Source organism: Diorhabda sublineata, chromosome 1 (genome assembly GCF_026230105.1).
Source record: "Diorhabda sublineata isolate icDioSubl1.1 chromosome 1, icDioSubl1.1, whole genome shotgun sequence".
Classification (NCBI taxonomy): domain Eukaryota; kingdom Metazoa; phylum Arthropoda; class Insecta; order Coleoptera; family Chrysomelidae; genus Diorhabda; species Diorhabda sublineata.
The window spans coordinates 109,145-133,459 of record NC_079474.1 but is presented as its reverse complement, the minus strand read 5'-3'; the positions used below and the strand labels follow the sequence as shown (position 1 = coordinate 133,459).

General features: G+C 31.0%; 2 protein-coding genes across 4 annotated transcripts in view; one reads left to right on the top strand and one right to left on the bottom strand.

Moving 5' to 3' along the window:
- The window catches only part of LOC130447342 (uncharacterized), a 54,947-nt gene extending 39,179 nt beyond the window's left edge, over positions 1–15,768 (top strand). For 2 of the 3 annotated variants that reach the window (XM_056784114.1, XM_056784123.1), the window contains exons 6-7: positions 4,979–5,292; positions 12,238–15,768. In XM_056784114.1, the coding sequence (XP_056640092.1) occupies positions 4,979–5,292; positions 12,238–12,543 (620 nt within the window). In that variant the 3' untranslated portion in view covers positions 12,544–15,768. Of the gene's footprint in view, positions 1–4,978; positions 5,401–12,237 lie in introns of all 3 variants that reach the window. The other variant, XR_008910237.1, reaches the window with a different exon arrangement.
- On the bottom strand, positions 15,602–22,001 carry LOC130447359 (polycystin-2). The gene is made up of 11 exons (XM_056784138.1): positions 21,932–22,001; positions 21,724–21,852; positions 21,349–21,473; positions 20,692–21,145; positions 18,145–18,375; positions 17,985–18,074; positions 17,675–17,827; positions 17,404–17,615; positions 17,208–17,326; positions 16,956–17,001; positions 15,602–15,903 (listed from the first exon to the last, which is right to left on the bottom strand). Exons 2-11 carry the CDS (start codon positions 21,835–21,837, stop codon positions 15,786–15,788), a joined length of 1,662 nt encoding a protein of 553 aa, XP_056640116.1. The 5' UTR covers positions 21,838–21,852; positions 21,932–22,001; the 3' UTR covers positions 15,602–15,785.
- Positions 22,002–24,315: the final 2,314 nt, after the last annotated feature.

Below are 24,315 nucleotides of genomic sequence, written 5' to 3'. Positions count from 1 at the left end.
TTCAAAAATATTTTGACGAGAATCTTTTTGATTAGACCTCGTATACAGGCAGAAAAAATTTAGTGTTTCGCTTAAATTCATGAATAATGCAATCAATCAGAAGTGGATGATTTTGAAAACAATTCGAAAAAATACGAAAATTTATTTTTCAAAAATATTTTGACGAGAATCTTTTTGATTAGACCTCGTATACAGGCAGAAAAAATTTAGTGTTTCTTTTAAATTCATGAATAATGCAATCAATCAAAAAAGTGGATGATTTTGAAAACAATTCGAATAAATACGAAAATTTATTTTTCAAAAATATTTTGACGAGAATCTTTTTGATTAGACCTCGTATACAGACAGAAAAAATTTAGTGTTTCGCTTAAATTCATGAATAATGCAATCAATCAGAAGTGGATGATTTTGAAAACAATTTGAAAAAATACGAAAATTTATTTTTCAAAAATATTTTGACGAGAATCTTTTTGATTAGACCTCGTATACAGACAGAAAAAATTTAGTGTTTCTTTTAAATTCATGAATAATGCAATCAATCAAAAAAGTGGATAATTTTGAAAACAATTCGAATAAATACGAAAATTTATTTTTCAAAAATATTTTGACGAGAATCTTTTTGATTAGACCTCGTATACAGGCAGAAAAAATTTAGTGTTTCGCTTAAATTCATGAATAATGCAATCAACAAAAAGTGAATTAGTTTGAAAACAATTCGAAAAAATACGAAAATTTATTTTTCAAAAATATTTTGACGAGAATCTTTTTGATTAGACCTCGTATACAGGCAGAAAAAATTTAGTGTTTCGCTTAAATTCATGAATAATGCAATCAATCAGAAGTGGATGATTTTGAAAACAATTCGAAAAAATACGAAAATTTATTTTTCAAAAATATTTTGACGAGAATCTTTTTGATTAGACCTCGTATACAGGCAGAAAAAATTTAGTGTTTCGCTTAAATTCATGAATAATGCAATCAATCAGAAGTGGATGATTTTGAAAACAATTCGAAAAAATACGAAAATTTATTTTTCAAAAATATTTTGACGAGAATCTTTTTGATTAGACCTCGTATACAGGCAGAAAAAATTTAGTGTTTCTTTTAAATTCATGAATAATGCAATCAATCAAAAAAGTGGATGATTTTGAAAACAATTCGAATAAATACGAAAATTTATTTTTCAAAAATATTTTGACGAGAATCTTTTTGATTAGACCTCGTATACAGACAGAAAAAATTTAGTGTTTCGCTTAAATTCATGAATAATGCAATCAATCAGAAGTGGATGATTTTGAAAACAATTTGAAAAAATACGAAAATTTATTTTTCAAAAATATTTTGACGAGAATCTTTTTGATTAGACCTCGTATACAGACAGAAAAAATTTAGTGTTTCTTTTAAATTCATGAATAATGCAATCAATCAAAAAAGTGGATAATTTTGAAAACAATTCGAATAAATACGAAAATTTATTTTTCAAAAATATTTTGACGAGAATCTTTTTGATTAGACCTCGTATACAGGCAGAAAAAATTTAGTGTTTCGCTTAAATTCATGAATAATGCAATCAACAAAAAGTGAATTAGTTTGAAAACAATTCGAAAAAATACGAAAATTTATTTTTCAAAAATATTTTGACGAGAATCTTTTTGATTAGACCTCGTATACAGGCAGAAAAAATTTAGTGTTTCGCTTAAATTCATGAATAATGCAATCAATCAGAAGTGGATGATTTTGAAAACAATTCGAAAAAATACGAAAATTTATTTTTCAAAAATATTTTGACGAGAATCTTTTTGATTAGACCTCGTATACAGGCAGAAAAAATTTAGTGTTTCGCTTAAATTCATGAATAATGCAATCAATCAGAAGTGGATGATTTTGAAAACAATTCGAAAAAATACGAAAATTTATTTTTCAAAAATATTTTGACGAGAATCTTTTTGATTAGACCTCGTATACAGGCAGAAAAAATTTAGTGTTTCGCTTAAATTCATGAATAATGCAATCAATCAGAAGTGGATGATTTTGAAAACAATTCGAAAAAATACGAAAATTTATTTTTCAAAAATATTTTGACGAGAATCTTTTTGATTAGACCTCGTATACAGGCAGAAAAAATTTAGTGTTTCGCTTAAATTCATGAATAATGCAATCAATCAGAAGTGGATGATTTTGAAAACAATTCGAAAAAATACGAAAATTTATTTTTCAAAAATATTTTGACGAGAATCTTTTTGATTAGACCTCGTATACAGGCAGAAAAAATTTAGTGTTTCGCTTAAATTCATGAATAATGCAATCAATCAGAAGTGGATGATTTTGAAAACAATTCGAAAAAATACGAAAATTTATTTTTCAAAAATATTTTGACGAGAATCTTTTTGATTAGACCTCGTATACAGGCAGAAAAAATTTAGTGTTTCTTTTAAATTCATGAATAATGCAATCAATCAAAAAAGTGGATGATTTTGAAAACAATTCGAATAAATACGAAAATTTATTTTTCAAAAATATTTTGACGAGAATCTTTTTGATTAGACCTCGTATACAGACAGAAAAAATTTAGTGTTTCGCTTAAATTCATGAATAATGCAATCAATCAGAAGTGGATGATTTTGAAAACAATTTGAAAAAATACGAAAATTTATTTTTCAAAAATATTTTGACGAGAATCTTTTTGATTAGACCTCGTATACAGACAGAAAAAATTTAGTGTTTCTTTTAAATTCATGAATAATGCAATCAATCAAAAAAGTGGATAATTTTGAAAACAATTCGAATAAATACGAAAATTTATTTTTCAAAAATATTTTGACGAGAATCTTTTTGATTAGACCTCGTATACAGGCAGAAAAAATTTAGTGTTTCGCTTAAATTCATGAATAATGCAATCAACAAAAAGTGAATTAGTTTGAAAACAATTCGAAAAAATACGAAAATTTATTTTTCAAAAATATTTTGACGAGAATCTTTTTGATTAGACCTCGTATACAGGCAGAAAAAATTTAGTGTTTCGCTTAAATTCATGAATAATGCAATCAATCAGAAGTGGATGATTTTGAAAACAATTCGAAAAAATACGAAAATTTATTTTTCAAAAATATTTTGACGAGAATCTTTTTGATTAGACCTCGTATACAGGCAGAAAAAATTTAGTGTTTCGCTTAAATTCATGAATAATGCAATCAATCAGAAGTGGATGATTTTGAAAACAATTCGAAAAAATACGAAAATTTATTTTTCAAAAATATTTTGAGGAGAATCTTTTTGATTAGACCTCGTATACAGGCAGAAAAAATTTAGTGTTTCTTTTAAATTCATGAATAATGCAATCAATCAAAAAAGTGGATAATTTTGAAAACAATTCGAATAAATACGAAAATTTATTTTTCAAAAATATTTTGACGAGAATCTTTTTGATTAGACCTCGTATACAGACAGAAAAAATTTAGTGTTTCTTTTAAATTCATGAATAATGCAATCAATCAAAAAAGTGGATAATTTTGAAAACAATTCGAAAAAATACGAAAATTTATTTTTCAAAAATATTTTGACGAGAATCTTTTTGATTAGACCTCGTATACAGACAGAAAAAATTTAGTGTTTCTTTTAAATTCATGAATAATGCAATCAATCAAAAAAGTGGATAATTTTGAAAACAATTCGAATAAATACGAAAATTTATTTTTCAAAAATATTTGTACGAGGTTCGTATGAAAATGTATATATTTATATTACAAGGCAATTCCATAAAAACAAAATACTCTGTAATTGCAAGTTGAATAATTTTTGAAATTAACTTTTTACGAAAATATCTAAGTGGGAGAAATATTTTTTTCAAAATGATCTATTTTCTTTATTATCCAGATGATCTAATGAGATATAAAATTCCTTTGTATTCATATGTATTTAAAAAATAAAGGTCAACAACTTCCTATCCGATATTTTGACGTTTTTTTTTTTTCAAATTATTTCATAATTTTCCCCCCTCAATGTTACTCGTTGCTTTTATACCCAATCAAATAATCTAGAATATTCTAGAAACTTCTAGAACATTCCAAGACAGTCTAGAACATTCTATTACCGCTCAATATTATGTAATGAACGTCCAATTCAAAATTTTCATTCTATAATTGCCCAATTATGTCAATCGAAGCCAAGTTACATGCGAAAGACAACTAATTTACGAGGTACAATCAAAAACATAAACTTTGTATGAATCCATTTATGAAATCTTCCCTCGATAAGCGAAGAATCAATCATTACAAGATTTTCATCTGTCATCTTTGACATTTTCCGAATGAAACTTTTCCAACACACCTCGTACGTAATATCTTCGTTATAATACAAACGAGTTTATAATTTCCACAATAAACATATAAAAAAAAATCTCTGTTAGATCTAGATTAATAAACAAAAAGATTAGAAAATATTAACAGCATGACACGATTTCACTATACAGTGTGGCGCAAAAATACGGAACCATTTATTGTCGTTTAATCACATCCCAAAACCGAATTTTTCGTACGAAACTCAATGAATTAGGCGTTTATACAAAAAACTTGATTAATAAATTTGTAAATTTCACTTTTAAATACGAGGGGCGTCTTGAAAGAAAATATTTTAGTTAAAAGTGGATTCTCGGTGCAAATTGGGGCAATTTTTTTTGGGGTTTCGACGAAAAGAGACGTTTTATATACCGGGCGGTGAATATTAAACGTTTTGGAATGGGAATTATGACATTTGTATCGCTCCTGTTGTCCCGTGATGATGAGGTCCAATTAAGAAAAAATCGAACTCCTTCTTTTAGCATTTTTCGTGGAAAATTTCGGTTTTTACGATATTTAAAGACGATGTAAAGAGTTTTTTTCGGTTTCGAGAATTTCGAACGATATTTGGTTCCGTATTATGAGTCGACACTGTATATATTTCATGGTAGTTTCACGGTTTTCATTAGTGAAAGTATCCATAGGTAAACACAGCCCAGCACCGTCGAGCACGCGTTACCGCAACGGCGATTCACCCTGTAGACCGCATTCGGCACAATCCTGGACCAAAACCAAATCCGAAGCGAACAGTTTGAATTCCAAAAGCAATTCATTATCGAAATCCCGGAACGGTTCCTTGGTAACAACTAAGGATTCGTTATCGGGAAAATTGAGATCGAGCGATTCGTTCCAGAAGTTGAACGGTTCGGCGACGAATACGTTCGGCAGGAACGTCCAGAAGAAGAGTTCGAGCGTTAGCGCCGCTAATAAAAAGGAGAACAACACTCAAAGTGATAAGGTACGAACCAAAACCACGACGAGCATTCTTTGGAGTTTCTTCAGACGTGATTAGAAGCGGCTGCCAATTATTTTTAGTTACTCCCTCGTAATTTAGGGAAAAAGTGCAGTAAGTGACGCTTGTTTTTATTATTTGCTTTACTGCTTACGAGGCTTCTATTTTTTTTTTTTTCAATTTTGTTTCGTAGTCTTTTTTTATGGTTTCGGTAGTTTTGTAGTGGGGGGATTTTGGTTGTAATTTAAAAAAAAAATTGGTGGGAGTCGAATTTGCCGGTTTCGGCGTCATTGCGCCTATTCAGCACAACATATATCGTTGAAATGCTCGCGAATGATACAAATATTATATTTTTATGTAAAAATACAGGGTGATCTATTTAAAATTCGAGTTTCGGTTCGTTTTGTATACAAAAAGAGACGATAATCACGATTTAATCCATTACCCTGTATATTTTAACAAAACATTGTATAAAAATCTGAAAAAATTAATCTGAATTCAGTAGAATACACACGGTCATTAAATGTTGTTAAATATCTCCGAAAATATCGATTTTACGAAAAAAAGTTTTTCTCGAAAAATGAGGCTCATAAAAAGCTCTACAAAAAAGGTTTTATACATTTTTTACGTAGACTCAATTTTTTAGCTGTAAATTCCTGAGATTGTTTGCCCCCTCCAAAATTATAACAATTTTATTAAATATCTCCGAAAATATCGATTTTAGAAAAAAAAGTTTTTCACAAAAAATGAGGCTCATGAAAAGCTCTACAAGAAAGGTTTTATACATTTTTTACGTAAACTCAATTTTTTAGCTGTAAATTCCTGAGATTGTTAGCCCCCTCCAAAATTATAACAATTTTATTAAATATCTCCGAAAATATCGATTTTAGAAAAAAAAGTTTTTCACAAAAAATGAGGCTCATAAAAAGCTCTACAAAAAAGTTTTTATACATTTTTTCGTAGACTCAATTTTTTAGCTGTAAATTCCTGAGATTGTTTGCCCCCTCCAAAATTATAACAATTTTATCAAATATCTCCGAAAATATCGATTTTAGAAAAAAAAGTTTTTCACAAAAAATGAGGCTCATGAAAAGCTCTACAAGAAAGGTTTTATACATTTTTTACGTAAACTCAATTTTTTAGCTGTAAATTCCTGAGATTGTTTGCCCCCTCCAAAATTATAACAATTTTATTAAATAACTCCGATAATATCGATTTTAGAAAAAAAAGTTTTTCACAAAAAATGAAGCTCATAAAAAGCTCTACAACAAAGGTTTTATACATTTTTTACGTAAACTCAATTTTTTAGCTGTAAATTCCTGAGATTGTTAGCCCCCTCCAAAATTATAACAATTTTATTAAATATCTCCGAAAATATCGATTTTAGAAAAAAAAGTTTTTCACAAAAAATGAAGCTCATAAAAAGCTCTACAACAAAGGTTTTATACATTTTTTCGTAGACTCAATTTTTTAGCTGTAAATTCCTGAGATTGTTTGCCCCCTCCAAAATTATAACAATTTTATCAAATATCTCCGAAAATATCGATTTTAGAAAAAAAAGTTTTTCACAAAAAATGAGGCTCATGAAAAGCTCTACAAGAAAGGTTTTATACATTTTTTACGTAAACTCAATTTTTTAGCTGTAAATTCCTGAGATTGTTAGCCCCCTCCAAAATTATAACAATTTTATTAAATATCTCCGAAAATATCGATTTTAGAAAAAAAAGTTTTTCACAAAAAATGAGGCTCATGAAAAGCTCTACAAGAAAGGTTTTATACATTTTTTACGTAAACTCAATTTTTTAGCTGTAAATTCCTGAGATTGTTAGCCCCCTCCAAAATTATAACAATTTTATTAAATATCTCCGAAAATATCGATTTTAGAAAAAAAAGTTTTTCACAAAAAATGAGGCTCATGAAAAGCTCTACAAGAAAGGTTTTATACATTTTTTACGTAAACTCAATTTTTTAGCTGTAAATTCCTGAGATTGTTAGCCCCCTCCAAAATTATAACAATTTTATTAAATATCTCCGAAAATATCGATTTTAGAAAAAAAAGTTTTTCACAAAAAATGAGGCTCATGAAAAGCTCTACAAGAAAGGTTTTATACATTTTTTACGTAAACTCAATTTTTTAGCTGTAAATTCCTGAGATTGTTAGCCCCCTCCAAAATTATAACAATTTTATTAAATATCTCCGAAAATATCGATTTTAGAAAAAAAAGTTTTTCACAAAAAATGAGGCTCATGAAAAGCTCTACAAGAAAGGTTTTATACATTTTTTACGTAAACTCAATTTTTTAGCTGTAAATTCCTGAGATTGTTAGCCCCCTCCAAAATTATAACAATTTTATTAAATATCTCCGAAAATATCGATTTTAGAAAAAAAAGTTTTTCACAAAAAATGAGGCTCATAAAAAGCTCTACAAAAAAGTTTTTATACATTTTTTCGTAGACTCAATTTTTTAGCTGTAAATTCCTGAGATTGTTTGCCCCCTCCAAAATTATAACAATTTTATTAAATATCTCCGATAATATCGATTTTAGAAAAAAAAGTTTTTCACAAAAAATGAAGCTCATAAAAAGCTCTACAACAAAGGTTTTATACATTTTTTACGTAAACTCAATTTTTTAGCTGTAAATTCCTGAGATTGTTAGCCCCCTCCAAAATTATAACAATTTTATCAAATATCTCCGAAAATATCGATTTTAGAAAAAAAAGTTTTTCACAAAAAATGAGGCTCATGAAAAGCTCTACAAGAAAGGTTTTATACATTTTTTACGTAAACTCAATTTTTTAGCTGTAAATTCCTGAGATTGTTAGCCCCCTCCAAAATTATAACAATTTTATTAAATATCTCCGAAAATATCGATTTTAGAAAAAAAAGTTTTTCACAAAAAATGAGGCTCATAAAAAGCTCTACAAAAAAGTTTTTATACATTTTTTCGTAGACTCAATTTTTTAGCTGTAAATTCCTGAGATTGTTTGCCCCCTCCAAAATTATAACAATTTTATTAAATATCTCCGATAATATCGATTTTAGAAAAAAAAGTTTTTCTCAAAAAATGAAGCTCATAAAAAGCTCTACAACAAAGGTTTTATACATTTTTTACGTAAACTCAATTTTTTAGCTGTAAATTCCTGAGATTGTTAGCCCCCTCCAAAATTATAACAATTTTATCAAATATCTCCGAAAATATCGATTTTAGAAAAAAAAGTTTTTCACAAAAAATGAAGCTCATAAAAAGCTCTACAAAAAAGGTTTTATACTTTTTTTACGTAAATCTATTTGTTTGGCTGTTAAATTAAAATGTCTCTGCAGGACTTAGATTGACTATCCTAACCTAATCTCGAAGTATACATTTTGGGTTATAACAGCCAAAATAATCAATTTACTCAAAAAATGTATATAACCTTTTTTGTAGAACTTTTTATAACCTTCATTTTGTATTCGAAACTTTTTTTTCTAAAATCAATATTTTCGGAAATATTTAATAAAATTGTTATAGTTTTAGAGGGGACTAAGGGCCAACCGTATTGACTAACACAACAGCCAAAGGATTGAGTTTACGTAAAAAATGTATATAAACATTTTTGTAGATCTTTCTATAACCTTCATTTTGTATTTCAAACTTTTTTTTCTAATATCAATATTTTCGAAAATATTTAGGATCTGGAAAAAAACGATGATTTATAAATTACAAATTTTCATCCACCCCCTGTATTATACATCAATTTATAAAACGGATACATACGAATTACCAAACCGGATACGGTCGTGGGAAAATCGATTCAATTCCAATTAAGTGTTTACCATAAATCCTTCAACAAATCGATTAATTAAATAATTTTCGTTTAATTGTAAAAATCTAATACGAGATTTTATTTCACGTACAATACTCGTAATAGGAAGGTCGCTTCTAAAACCGGCAACACCGGTGTTACCAAGGGAAACAGTCACTGCCATCTCATCGAGATTGAATTACAAGAAATATTAACCCCGTATATATATATCACTATATATTTATTTGTTGCATATCAATTCACCTAATTTTCCATTAACGACGTTACGAAACGCGTTGCTTAATTTTTTTCTGTAATGAAATCACTTCAAATCGTAACGGTCGCTGCTTTACCGATCGAAAAAAAAAAATTTTAGAAAGTATCTATAATATTAAATATAATGCAAAGGAAGCAGCGATTCACTGAAGATAATGATCATTGTTACAAATAATTTTTTATTTTAATTATTATTGAATTACGTCGAGGATAATTATCGAAGTGATTGATATAGTGAGGCACGGTATGTACCGGTAGCAGTTACTTGATCACAGTTAATCGTGATCACGAAAATATTTTTATTCTTCGTTTGATATTTTCCGAAAAATTAGTCACGTGATGTTATTTTATGTGTAATTTAAAAATGAAGTTCCACGAATTTGTGATTTTCATAATCGTTAAGTTGGTTTTACACGTACCGGAATTTTTGCGGCACGAATTAAAAACAATAAACATATATCGACTTTTTGAGATTTCTGAAGTTTTGTTTGCTGTTTTTTTTAATTATGGAAAAATTTCAATTTCGAAATAAAAATTGCCGCTTGATAAATTTTTTCGTTATTTCTGAAAATTATGGGAAAAAACGCTTAATTTTGCGTTTTTAGTTACAAATATCACGATTTTCAATAATCTCGCCGTTCTAATTGGTAAAAATCATTTCCTACCGACTATTTTTATCGTTAAGCCAGTTTCACATGTACCGGATTTATTGCCGCACGGTAAAAATCGTATAAAAGACGAAAAACGCGCGATTCATTTGAGTTTTCTTGAATTAACGACTCTTATTATCACTAGGCTAGTTTTACACGTACCGGCATTTTTACCGCACGGTTTAAAATCGTACAATTGTGAAAACCTAATGGATACACTCAAATTTACTCTTTTTTGCAATCAACAAGCTATTTTCACACGTACCGGAATTTTCGCCGCACGGTAAAAATCGTATAAAAGACGAAAAACGCGCGATTCATTTGAGTTTTCTTGAATTAACGACTCTTATTATCACTAGGCTAGTTTTACACGTACCGGCATTTTTACCGCACGGTTTAAAATCGTACAATTGTGAAAACCTAATGGATACACTCAAATTTACTCTTTTTTGCAATCAACAAGCTATTTTCACACGTACCGGAATTTTCGCCGCACGGTAAAAATCGTATAAAAGACGAAAAACGCGCGATTCATTTGAGTTTTCTTGAATTAACGACTCTTATTATCACTAGGCTAGTTTTACACGTACCGGCATTTTTACCGCACGGTTTAAAATCGTACAATTGTGAAAACCTAATGGATACACTCAAATTTACTCTTTTTTGCAATCAACAAGCTATTTTCACACGTATCGGATTTATTGCCGCACGGTAAAAATCGTATAAAAGACGAAAAACGCGCGATTCATTTGAATTTTCATGAATTAACGACCCTTATTATCACTAGGCTAGTTTTACACGTACCGGCATTTTTACCGCACGGTTTAAAATCGTACAATTGTGAAAACCTAATGGATACACTCAAATTTACTCTTTTTTGCAATCAACAAGCTATTTTCACACGTACCGGAATTTTCGCCGCACGGTAAAAATCGTATAAAAGACGAAAAACGCGCGATTCATTTGAGTTTTCTTGAATTAACGACTCTTATTATCACTAGGCTAGTTTTACACGTACCGGCATTTTTACCGCACGGTTTAAAATCGTACAATTGTGAAAACCTAATGGATACACTCAAATTTACTCTTTTTTGCAATCAACAAGCTATTTTCACACGTATCGGATTTATTGCCGCACGGTAAAAATCGTATAAAAGACGAAAAACGCGCGATTCATTTGAATTTTCATGAATTAACGACCCTTATTATCACTAGGCTAGTTTTACACGTACCGGCATTTTTACCGCACGGTTTAAAATCGTACAATTGTGAAAACCTAATGGATACACTCAAATTTACTCTTTTTTGCAATCAACAAGCTATTTTCACACGTACCGGAATTTTCGCCGCACGGTAAAAATCGTATAAAAGACGAAAAACGCGCGATTCATTTGAGTTTTCTTGAATTAACGACTCTTATTATCACTAGGCTAGTTTTACACGTACCGGCATTTTTACCGCACGGTTTAAAATCGTACAATTGTGAAAACCTAATGGATACACTCAAATTTACTCTTTTTTGCAATCAACAAGCTATTTTCACACGTATCGGATTTATTGCCGCACGGTAAAAATCGTATAAAAGACGAAAAACGCGCGATTCATTTGAGTTTTCTTGAATTAACGACTCTTATTATCACTAGGCTAGTTTTACACGTACCGGCATTTTTACCGCACGGTTTAAAATCGTACAATTGTGAAAACCTAACCTCAAATTTACTCTTTTTTGCAATCAACAAGTTATTTTCACACGTACCGGAATTTTCGCCGCACTAAATTGGAAATTTATTTTTTTTTGCAAATATACGCCGGCATTTTCATTTTTTTCTAAAATACTCTCGTGTTTACCTGGCTTAAAATTCAAAAACACCGCAATAACTCGGGTTTTGTCCGTGTCGCGGACTCCATTAATCAATAAAATGGCGGAAATTGTTACTTCCGGTTTTTCCCAAAAACAAAACGTTCAATTCATAAATCCAGTACAAAATTACCAATCGGAAGTCGTCCGATCTAATTATTGGTAAAACCGGACGTACCTCGATAAATGGATTCGACGATTTCGAAAACGCTAAACTAACCAGTTTCATATCGAGGTTATAGTAGATACGGAATTCGATGGTTTTCAAAATTTTTGTACATAAATATTCACTTGTGATTAAATCCGGTCTGTAAAATGGACGTTTTCAAACGAAAACGTTATAGGGGAATTTTTTTTTTTTTTTAATAAAATGTCTCTTGCAGATTCCAGACTCAAATTTAGCAAAAGAAAGATCTCCGTCTCCATGGATTCTCTCTTCATATAACAGCGATCCGGATATAACTCTGGATCGGGAATTGGAAACTGCCTATCCAGATTCTTTGGATAGAAACGATTGTTTCCGTTGCCCCGCCGCCGGTCCGGACCCCCTTCTGAATGGGGGGGACGAGTTTTACGACAGCATCGACGTTAACGTGGCTTCCAGTATGTTCCATAACGGGGGGGAAGATATGGCCGAGTGCGATTCATTGGAAGGGCAGCTGCTGTCGGATTTTTTAGAAAAAAACTAATTTTTGCGTCGATTTTCATCATTTGCCTTTCGTTGCTGGCGATTTTCTTCTGAGGGTATGTAAAATAATCGATAGTATACAAATATCTCGAACGACCCTCGTAAATCATGTGAACATTCCATTTTTTTTTTTTTTTCAAAATTATGACTAACGTTACAAAAAAATAATTTTTCCTAGCGATAAATCGATTTTATTCATATACAGCGGTGGATAGAAAATTTTATGTCACTTTTCGAACCGTCCTCGTATAATAGAATTAAATATTCACTCATAACGATTAATTTGTATTTTTTTTTGTTTTTCGAAAAAAGTCTGTTTACTATTCACCGTACTAATTCGGATAATTAATTTTGTTCTTAAGATGGTTACACGCGCGCCGGTTTTTTTACCGGACGGTTTAAAATCGTGTCGGGACGAAACCGGTTGCGTTTTTTTTAATGTTTCGCCGACGGGACTTGATGAATTGGTGCTCGTATATATTACGGAGGTGAATGAATGCGTCTGGTGTTTATATACATATATATATATATATATATAGTTTATATATGCCTTATTGATACGAAATTGTACGAGATGTAATATGATATATTTTTAGGTGATAATTATTTATTTTTCGCAAAAATTTCGCTTTTTCTGCAATTTCAGGAGGTTTTGATTTTCGAAAATTCACTAAAAGTCGAAAAAAGTAAAAAAAAAGTCTTTTTCGATAAATTCGCATATTTTCTTTAATTTTAATCACAAAATTTCTCTTATTTTCAATCTACTACCAATGTTATCATTAAGCTCGTTTTACACGTACCGGAATTATTGCCGCACGGTATAAAATCGCATATTAATGCGGCGTTTTCAAATTTTTCGTTCTTTGAAGTTATTATCCTTAGAGAATGTGAACATTTTCAGAATTTTACCGTGTTTTTACGATTTCAATCGTCGTTAAGCAAGTTTCACACGTACTGGAATTATTGCCGCACGGTAAAAAATCGCATATAAATGCGGCGTTACAAGTTTTTCAATCTTTGAAATTGACATTTTCAGAATTTCAGATTTTAATCGTCGTTAAACAAGTTTCACACGTATCGGAATTTTTGCCGCACAGTTTCAAATCGTATTAAGCTGAAATTAAACGTTTGGACATTTTATCTTTGGTTTATTCGAAAATAGTCAATTTCACCATTTTTTGGAAAAGATTATTGTAATCCTTGAGCTTGTTTCACACGTACCGGAATTATTGCCGCGCGGTAAAAAATCGCATATAAATGCGGCGTTACAAGTTTTTCAATCTTTGAAATTGACATTTTCAGAATTTTGCAGTTTTTTTACGATTTTAATCGTCGTTAAACAAGTTTCACACGTATCGGAATTTTTGCCGCACAGTTTCAAATCGTATTAAGCTGAAATTAAACGTTTGGACATTTTATCTTTGGTTTATTCGAAAATAGTCAATTTCACCATTTTTTGGAAAAGATTATTGTAATCCTTGAGCTTGTTTCACACGTACCGGAATTATTGCCGCGCGGTAAAAAATCGCATATAAATGCGGCGTTACAAGTTTTCAATCTTTGAAATTGACATTTTCAGAATTTTGCAGTTTTTTTACGATTTTAATCGTCGTTAAACAAGTTTCACACGTATCGGAATTTTTGCCGCACAGTTTCAAATCGTATTAAGCTGAAATTAAACGTTTGGACATTTTCTCTTTGGTTTATTCATGAAGATCGATCGAAAACAGTCAGTTTCACCATTTTTTGTAAACGATTATTGTTATCATTAAGCTTGTTTCACAATGTACCGGAATTATTGCCGCACGGTATAAAATCGACATATAAATGCGGCGTTTTCAAGTTTTTTGATCCTTGAAGTTATTATCATTAGAAAATGTGAACATTTTCAAAATTTTACCGTATTTTTAAGATTTTAATCATCGTTAAGCAAATTTCACACGTATCGGAATTTTTGCCGCATAGTTTCAAATCTTATAAAGCTGAAAATAAACTTTTGGACATTTTCTCTTCGGTTGGAAACACACAATTTCACCATTTTTTGTAAACGATTGTTGTCATTAAGCTTGTTTCACACGTACCGGAATTATTGCCGCGCGGTAAAAAATCGCATATAAATGCGGCGTTTTTAGGTTTTAAGATCTTTGGAGTTATTATCCTGGAAGTTTTGGATGTTTAACTGTATTTTAACAATTTTAATCAACGTCAAGCTAGTTTCGCACGTACCGGAATTATTGCCGTGCGGTTAAAACCGTTCAATGGTGAAAATCGACTTTTTGAGGGTTTTTGAATAGTCAAACCGTTTAAAGTATTCAAATATTCTCCAACGATATTAATTAATTAATATTTTTAAAAAATTTTAATTTGTGTATGACTGTGATAAGTATAATGTATGCAGAAAAGTTTTACAAACAGACTATGATAATTTATATTTTATCCAATAAACATTGAATTAATGATCAATTAGGCAACATCTATTCAAAATTTTTCCAGGAACGGAAAGAATTATTTTGCAAATAGTTTTTTGTAAACATTTTTTGTTTAAAATTTAGTCAATTTCAGCAGTTGTTTTCAACACAAAAATTTCCTCCACCTAGTTGGGGTGGAACTCACGATGTCAAAATTTCATTAAAATCGATGCAGATTCGTGGAAATCGGGGGTGAAAACCTCGCAAACTAAATATTTTCAACTAACGTTTAATCAAACAGATGTTTTTGCTGTTACTATTTTTTTTTAAAGATGATTGGACTATAATTTTTTTTTAAATCGATGTATTTTCATCTGGTCTTTCGGTAGCTTTCATTTCATCAGTATTTCAACAACATTATGCAGTATTATTTTTTTTGTACGACATAATTGAAAAGATTTTCAAAAAATATGACGGACTTTATGGAAATACATTTTTTTAACCCTCAAAATTTTTGTGATATGTATCGAAATGCTCATCACGCAAATATTATTATTCGTATTTTACTATAAATGATGTTCCATTATTTGGGACAACCTGTACATATATATATTTCACTATATTATTCTAGATATTATCATTGCAATTTACCACTATTATATTTTATTAAAAAAAGAGCAGATTTATAAAATACTTACTTTGTACTATTTAATTAGAAAATATTTCTCGACTGAAACGTTTTATGAATCTGTTGATTTGTACATAAATTTTCTTCCGTTTGTATTATAAAAATCACGTATTATAAATAAAATGTTACATTTTCATTTGATTTTTTTTATCGAATTTCCTCCCTCGTAACATTTTCCATTCCTTCCAATTTTTGTAGCAGCGTCTTGACTTGTTCAACCAATTTTTGAATCACGACTTCGATCTCTTGTAATTGCTTCTGTTGCCTGGAATAGCAAAATGGCAACTTTAATATGAAATTTTTCAAAAATGTTTGATTAATTTTCTTAATTTAACAACGGATTTTCTTATTTTTAACACGAAATTTCAGCACTACACATCATTTGATAACACATTAATATTTTGGTTAGATTCTTCTTTTTCCTATAACCTCTACCTATACAATTATACAGTTACTATTCTGTGGTTACACACTATTGTATTTGTTAATGAAGAACATCGAAATTAACAAATTAATTTTGGGTAGAGAACTTTTTAGACATACAAATTTATTTATTATAAATTTGAAATACTATAATATGAATATTGAATCGTTATTTATTAAAAAAACTTCCCATATTAGTATGAAATAAATCGATACATAAAATTGATGTGCCTATAAAGTAAAAGTCATACTTTTAACAACGTTGCCAGACTTCAAAAATAGTATGTAAATTAGGATAATTTAAAACTCCAATTGATACTTAAGCATACAAGTGTGATATGAAAAATTTTTTTAATTATCGAAAATGAAATAGAAAATTTTAATTAATTGATAAAATTATTACTGGTTTGTACTATTGAATCAGTTCCAAATACGTAAATAATTCATTAACAGATTTTTTTGTTTGACAACACATATTTTGGTTGGATTCTTCTTTTTCCTATAACTTATACTTTTCCTATACAACTATACAGTGAATGTTCTGTGTTTGCAATTGGATTTGTTAATGAAAAAACCCGGAAATTAATGATTTTATTTTTAGTAGGGAATTTAGAATACTCTAATGAATGTGGAAACGTTATTCATTATGTATGTATGTATGAAATAAATTGATGAACGTATAAAGTAAAAGTCACACTTTAAACAACGTTGCCAGACTTCAAAAATAGTACGTAGATGAGGATAATTTACAAATAACGTCAAATTTAACCATAAAAGTTTGATATATGAAATTTTTTTAATTATCGAAAATAAAATATATAACGTTAATAATAATTAACGGAATTTGCATTATTAAATGAGTTTTAAAAACAAATTATATATTTCGAATCTTACCTGATAAAATCAGTCACTTTGACGTTTCCTTCGTCGCCATCTTGTTCTGGAAATTGATTAATGACAGTTACCGTGTACGAATTTGCCGCTAGGGGCGCTGGTGTTGAATGAAATTTCCGAAATGTCGTGTCAAATGTCACGTTTAAGTTAATTTACGCCAATCGATAATCATAAAAAGATTAACTCGACAACATCGGAAATATTTCACACCGTTTCATTGGGGAAAGTGTACGGGGGGCGATAAAAACTTACTCAGAATCAAAGTTAATTCTTCGAGTAATTTATCGGAATCTTTGATGCGTAATTCCGACCAAGGATCAATGTTGTATCTAGCAAAAAACATTTCTATTTCGAGATCGTTGAAACCACACCTAAAAAGTGGTAGAAAAACATGAATTAGAATACAAAAAATACGAGATAGAAGTGGATGGAGTAGAAATCAACGTACTTTTTCAAAACCTCTCGTATTTCTCGGATCGTAGCGTTTATTTCGGCGTTTTCTTCGTAATGTTTCGGTATAAATCGGCCCAAACCGATTTTTCTCAAAAACTTTCCGAATTTTTTCGTTATATATTCGGTCATTTGCATCTCGTTCGGAGCTATGGCTATCTCCGTTTTCACGTCGGCGTACGTGTCGTTTATAATAGCCAAAAACATGTTCTACGCAAATATATTAAAATGAAAGTTGATTTATTTCGACACGCTGTATACAAACTTACCAATAGGACGAAAAAAACTAGAAATATATAGGAAATGAAATACATCGGGGCTAGAATTCGATTGGCATCCGAAATTTGTTCGTAATTGAAATCGCCCAAGACGGCGCGCAGCAACGTCAACATCGAAATTCCAAAAGTACTGAAATTTTCCACCTGCAATAACGTGGAGGTCTCCCGTTAACGGTAAATATGGCAACATTGTTTCCGTCAAACTACACGGAATAATGACGATGTGAACACGAAACACAAACATTTGACATTTGGCGCTAACATTCAAATCTATTTAGACGTTTTGGATAATTATTTTTACCTGATTTCCAAATAACAAATAACCGAGTTCGGAATAAGCGAAAAATACTATAAAAAACATCATCGAAAATCCCAAAATATCCAAAGCACACTAAAAAACGAAAATATACGAGGTTCAAATTGTGACCCATTTTTTTTGGGTTTTTTTGAGGTTAACTTACCTTATTTAAAGTATTATTCAATTGTCCCATGGTTCTGTTAAAGTTTAAAAATTTGAACGCTTTGAGGTAAATCAAGTATAGAGCAACAGCTATAACGTTGTTTCGTCGAATGTACAATTGGGCGACGTATTCCAAGTTGCCGTATTCCTTTGGGTTCTCCTTTATTGTCTTTATGGCAGGTGGAACCTCTAGCATGATAAATAGAGACATTATCAAACCGGTCACCAATAACTGAAAATGCGATCTATTAAAGGACAACTCGAAAAAACGCGCTTGCGTCTATCAAAAGACAACGCGAAAAACAGGCTTCATTGAAATAAGCGACAACGCGAAAAACGCGCCTGTGTGTATCAAGCCTGTGTATCAAAAGACAACGCCAAAAACTAGCTTTATAACAATAAACGACAACGCGAAAAACAGGCTTCATTGAAATAAGCGACAACGCAAAAAACGCGCTTGTATGTATCAAAAGCAACGCGAAAAACTAGCTTGATAACAATAAACGACAACACGAAAAACTAGCTTTATAACAATAAACGACAACGCGAAAAACAGGCTTGTGTGTATCAAAAGACAACGCGAAAAACAGACTTCATTGAAATAAGCGACAACGCAAAAAACGCGCTTGTATGTATCAAAAGCAACGCGAAAAACTAGCTTGATAACAATGAACGACAACACGAAAAACTAGCTTTATAACAATAAACGACAACGCGAAAAACAGGCTTCATTGAAATAAACGACAACGCGAAAAACAGACTTGTGTGTATCAAAACACAACGCGAAAAACTAGCCTAATGACAATAAACGACAACGCGAAAAACAGACTTGTGTGTATCAAAAGACAACGCGAAAAACTAGCCTAATGACAATAAACGACAACGCGAAAAACAGGCTTCATTGTAATAAACGACAACGCCAAAAACAGACTTGTGTGTATCAAAACACAACGCGAAAAACTAGCCTAATGACAATAAACGACAACGCGAAAAACAGACTTGTGTGTATCAAAACACAACGCGAAAAACTAGCCTAATGACAATAAACGACAACGCGAAAAACAGACTTGTGTGTATCAAAAGACAACGCGAAAAACTAGCCTAATGACAATAAACGACAACGCGAAAAACAGACTTGTGTGTATAAAAAGACAACGCAAAAAACTAGCCTAATGACAATAAACGACAACGCGAAAAACTAGCTTTATAAAAAAGACAAAGCGAAAAACAGACTTGTGTGTATCAAAAGACAACGCGAAAAACTAGCCTAATGACAATAAACGACAACGCGAAAAACTAGCTTTATAAAAAAGACAAAGCGAAAAACAGACTTGTGTGTATCAAAAGACAACGCGAAAAACTAGCCTAATGACAATAAACGACAACGCGAAAAATAGGCTTCATTGATATAAACGACAACGCGAAAAACAGACTTGTGTGTATCAAAAAACAACGCGAAAAACTAGCCTAATGACAATAAACGACAACGCGAAAAACTAGCTTTATAAAAAAGACAAAGCGAAAAACAGACTTGTGTGTATCAAAAGACAACGCGAAAAACTAGCCTAATGACAATAAACGACAACGCGAAAAATAGGCTTCATTGATATAAACGACAACGCGAAAAACAGACTTGTGTGTATCAAAACACAACGCGAAAAACTAGCCTAATGACAATAAACGACAACGCGAAAAACAGACTTGTGTGTATCAAAAGACAACGCGAAAAACTAGCCTAATGACAATAAACGACAACGCGAAAAACAGACTTGTGTGTATCAAAAGACAACGCAAAAAACTAGCCTAATGACAATAAACGACAACGCGAAAAACTAGCTTTATAAAAAAGACAAAGCGAAAAACAGACTTGTGTGTATCAAAAGACAACGCGAAAAACTAGCCTAATGACAATAAACGACAACGCGAAAAACTAGCTTTATAAAAAAGACAAAGCGAAAAACAGACTTGTGTGTATCAAAAGACAACGCGAAAAACTAGCCTAATGACAATAAACGACAACGCGAAAAATAGGCTTCATTGATATAAACGACAACGCGAAAAACAGACTTGTGTGTATCAAAAAACAACGCGAAAAACTAGCCTAATGACAATAAACGACAACGCGAAAAACTAGCTTTATAAAAAAGACAAAGCGAAAAACAGACTTGTGTGTATCAAAAGACAACGCGAAAAACTAGCCTAATGACAATAAACGACAACGCGAAAAACAGGCTTCATTGAAATAAACGACAACGCGAAAAACAGACTGTGTATTAAAACACAACGCGAAAAACTAGCCTAATGACAATAAACGACAACGCGAAAAACAGACTTGTGTGTATCAAAACACAACGCGAAAAACTAGCCTAATGACAATAAACGACAACGCGAAAAACAGGCTTCATTGAAATAAACGACAACGCGAAAAACGAAAAACCACAGAGATGAATAGAAATGATGTTAACTATAGATAGAATACGTTGCTATATCTATGGTAAGAAAGAATCGATGATATAAACTTTGATTAACGAATATTGTGATTACTTACCGCTATAATGGATAAATCTATATAATTCCAAAATCTACGGAAATACCTCAATCCAAAATACATAATTTCGCGTATTTCTTCCAAAATGTAATACAACATAAAGGCGTAACAGCAAACTTCGCATACCAAACCGACCCAATCCCAAGTCGAATGAAACCTCAATAATTTGACAGCTTGTATATCAGCCGAAGGTATCACCCCGCCGGCGGTCGGATATTCGAAAATCAGTTTAACGGTGCCGAAAACATTTAGGTTGCCATTATAAACGCTGAGATCGACGAATATCGCCCTCGTACCTCTCGTTACCCACAAATTTTCTTTCAACATTTGAATCTCCGTTTGAGTCTCCTCTTTGTTGGGTATGAAGTCTAAGTAGTAGCCTCCGCCGCCGTAAGTTGATACTTTAGCCCGGTAAGGCAAATTTTTAGTTATTCCCGCAGAACTATACATCCAACTGAAAAAATTCACGGTCGATAATACCCAATCGAGGATTCATCTCGAAAAATAATCGATTGTAATCGATTCTCAACCTCAATCATTTCAATCGTTGTAACTGTTCACTAAGCGATTTCTTGATCGGAACATAGACAAATAATTTATCTGGAGTACGCGGGAATATTACAACAGAAATGATTAATTTAATCGCTATATACTTACGCAGTTCCATTACGAGGACCAAACTCTTCCTTATCCTCAGAAGCCTCCGAATACCCACCGAAACAAGTTAGAAAAAATTTACGAAAATATTCGTGGATGATACAAGAATCGTTTCGAACTTTAAGCTGGAAATTTGAAAAAAAAAATAAATCAAATAAAGACGTTTTTGGATTTAGAATTATATTTTATGGGTAATCCTAACCTAAAAATCTGTTTCAATCGAAATATCGATAATACAGGTATCTACGTCCAAATCCGCCATATTGGGGATTAAAATTTGAGCGGATTAACTTACATAACCTCAAATATCTTAAATATATTTAGCAATAGGTAAATTCTGACCCGATATCCGGAAAATAATTGTCTCTAAATTACCTGCCTCATTCTTGGCACGCCCAGTACTTTATTTTCTTGGAGTATATTCATTCTATTCTTGTGCTTTTCGTCTACAATCGCATACGTCGATTCCCAAAAAATGCTATCGATCATATGATTTTCGACGTACTATAAACACGTCACAAAATTATATTTTTTAACATCAGATGTTTTATGAATCGCCTAAACTATTTACACATATACTTACGGACCAAAAATCCGCTGCTGTTTTTATTTGTTCGAATTTTTTTCCAACTTCATTTACAGCAGTAAATTCTTGTTCCAAAAATTGCCGTTTCAAACCCCTCGTCAAATAATAATCCGAGGTATTGACGCTAAAAACATCTGAAATAATCCAGATTCAATCGACGACAACACGAAAAACTGACTTATTAAAAAACCACAGATCTAACACTGTGCGCTGTAGTTCTATGATTCCATGACCGTACTTGTACGATCACTTCAAGTGTACAGGGTAGATTATTAAATAGTGACTTACAAATTGAAGCAAATAGGGCAAAAAAAGCGTAAATAACAAATTCAATTAAAGTTTTCTTCAGTACTTCCTCTCTTCCGATTTCTTCCGCGATAGATCTTGTTATCCAAACAGCTAAAAACCGAAAACCGTGTCATTTCACAATTGGTGTATAGTATACACGTGATATGGGTGAATAAACCAACTTACAATTTTTATTTCGGTGCTTTTTGGTTACCTTGGTACTTTTTTCGACAAAAACCTCGTCAATATTAGAAATATTATCTGCATTTTGATCATTTACATATCTTAGATCTGACATTTTTCAATTATTATAATATTTGTCAAAAAAACCATGACTACCGATTATATTCATTATATAATAGACAGAAATTAACAAAAAGTTTTTAGTTTATTTCTAAAATAATTATTATTAAGTATTAACCTTTTGAAATATCAATATGCACGCCCCTGTTTACGAACAAGGGGTCGTTAAACTTCTACACGAGAAGATTGCGTGACGTATTTTATATAAAAAAGAAGAATTGTATAGTACCTTGTGTCGTTTGACATATGGCCTTGAATTATGATTAATTCAGCTAAATATTCTAGTGATAAAAAAATCCAATGAAATACTTCAATTGATAAACTTCAAAATTTTCGTATTTTCAACGTCAATTTTATACACCTCGTAAAATTTCCTTGCTATATAGCTTGAATAATGTGAAGATATGAATTGTAGAGCAGGTAAATTTATATTAAATAATCCATTTGATATTTCTCCAATTTATATAGAAAAATGAATAACTTATTAACGAGATTGTTTTATTTAAGAAAAATTTGTTAACTGTGGGGCGAAACGTTGTAAAGGTGCGTACGGTAATTTTTCATCGAGTCAAAATAATTTAGACGATTATTTGCAATTAAACGTACCGAAGAAAAATCGATCGCCCAACGCGAGTACGAACGATTTGGACGATTATACGAATCAAAAATATCAAACGAGCACATTCAAAACCACCCGACGTACCTCCCAAAACGGTACTGAAGACCAACAACAAAATTTTGTTGCCCAAAATCGTGGGACAGATCAAATCAAAAACGTTTTTATGGTTAATCAGAACCTAAAAATGACCGAATCCGCCATTTTGTCTACGTTACGTTCTGTAAGAGCTCCCATCGTCAATTATCAAGAAACTCGCGGAGTTTCTAGAAACGAGTAAGTACTTGAAATGTTAATACGTGTTTAAATTTCGTAGTTCCCTCGTAATATTCAATTTGCACTGTCACAACTTTAGGGTGGGGGTTTTTAAATTGTAAAATAACGAACCGTTTCTAGTTTACGTAAATCAATAATTGAAAATTAATTTCAAAATATTGTTTGATTTTAGAATTAAATTCTTTTTTAGGCAAATATCGTTTATAAATCTAATCACTTCACTTTGTACGCATGCGTATACCGCGGCCATTACCATTCTAGTGATGTTATGGAACTTGGCTCCCTTATTAGATGGTTTCGTTTATTTCGCTCGATTCACCGTAGACAAACTTATCGATATTTTCGAAACAGACGATCCCAAAGAAAAAATAATAAAAACGGCAGTGTTTGCGGGAGAAATAATCATTATACTATTTTTGATATTTCTAATAATCGGACTTATATTTATGCCGGTTTATGTACTGACGGCTAGAATTATAAGTAAGATTTGGGGTATGATAGGCTGGTAGATATATATAAAATATATTCTGTGAGATTTTTACGTGTTTTATTTCTAATAGTATGAACAGAACTACGTTTGAGTGATTGAATTAATTGAATTTTCAATTTTATTCAACAGTAACAAATAAAATGCAAAGTTTGTTACGTAAATTAGTGGGAAATAGCAAGCTTAATAATTACAAACTCACCATAAGCCTTGGGATATATACAAACAATAACACTTCTTAACTAAATACAATTACACTACCTCAACTTCAACACTTCGTCACTACATAACGTTCTTTTTAACAACCATTTTATTATCTTTAAAGAACAGAGGCTCGAATCATTTACAAATTCATATAAATATCGTTAATTTCACGGAAAAAACACATACACATACATTGTTATTGTTTTT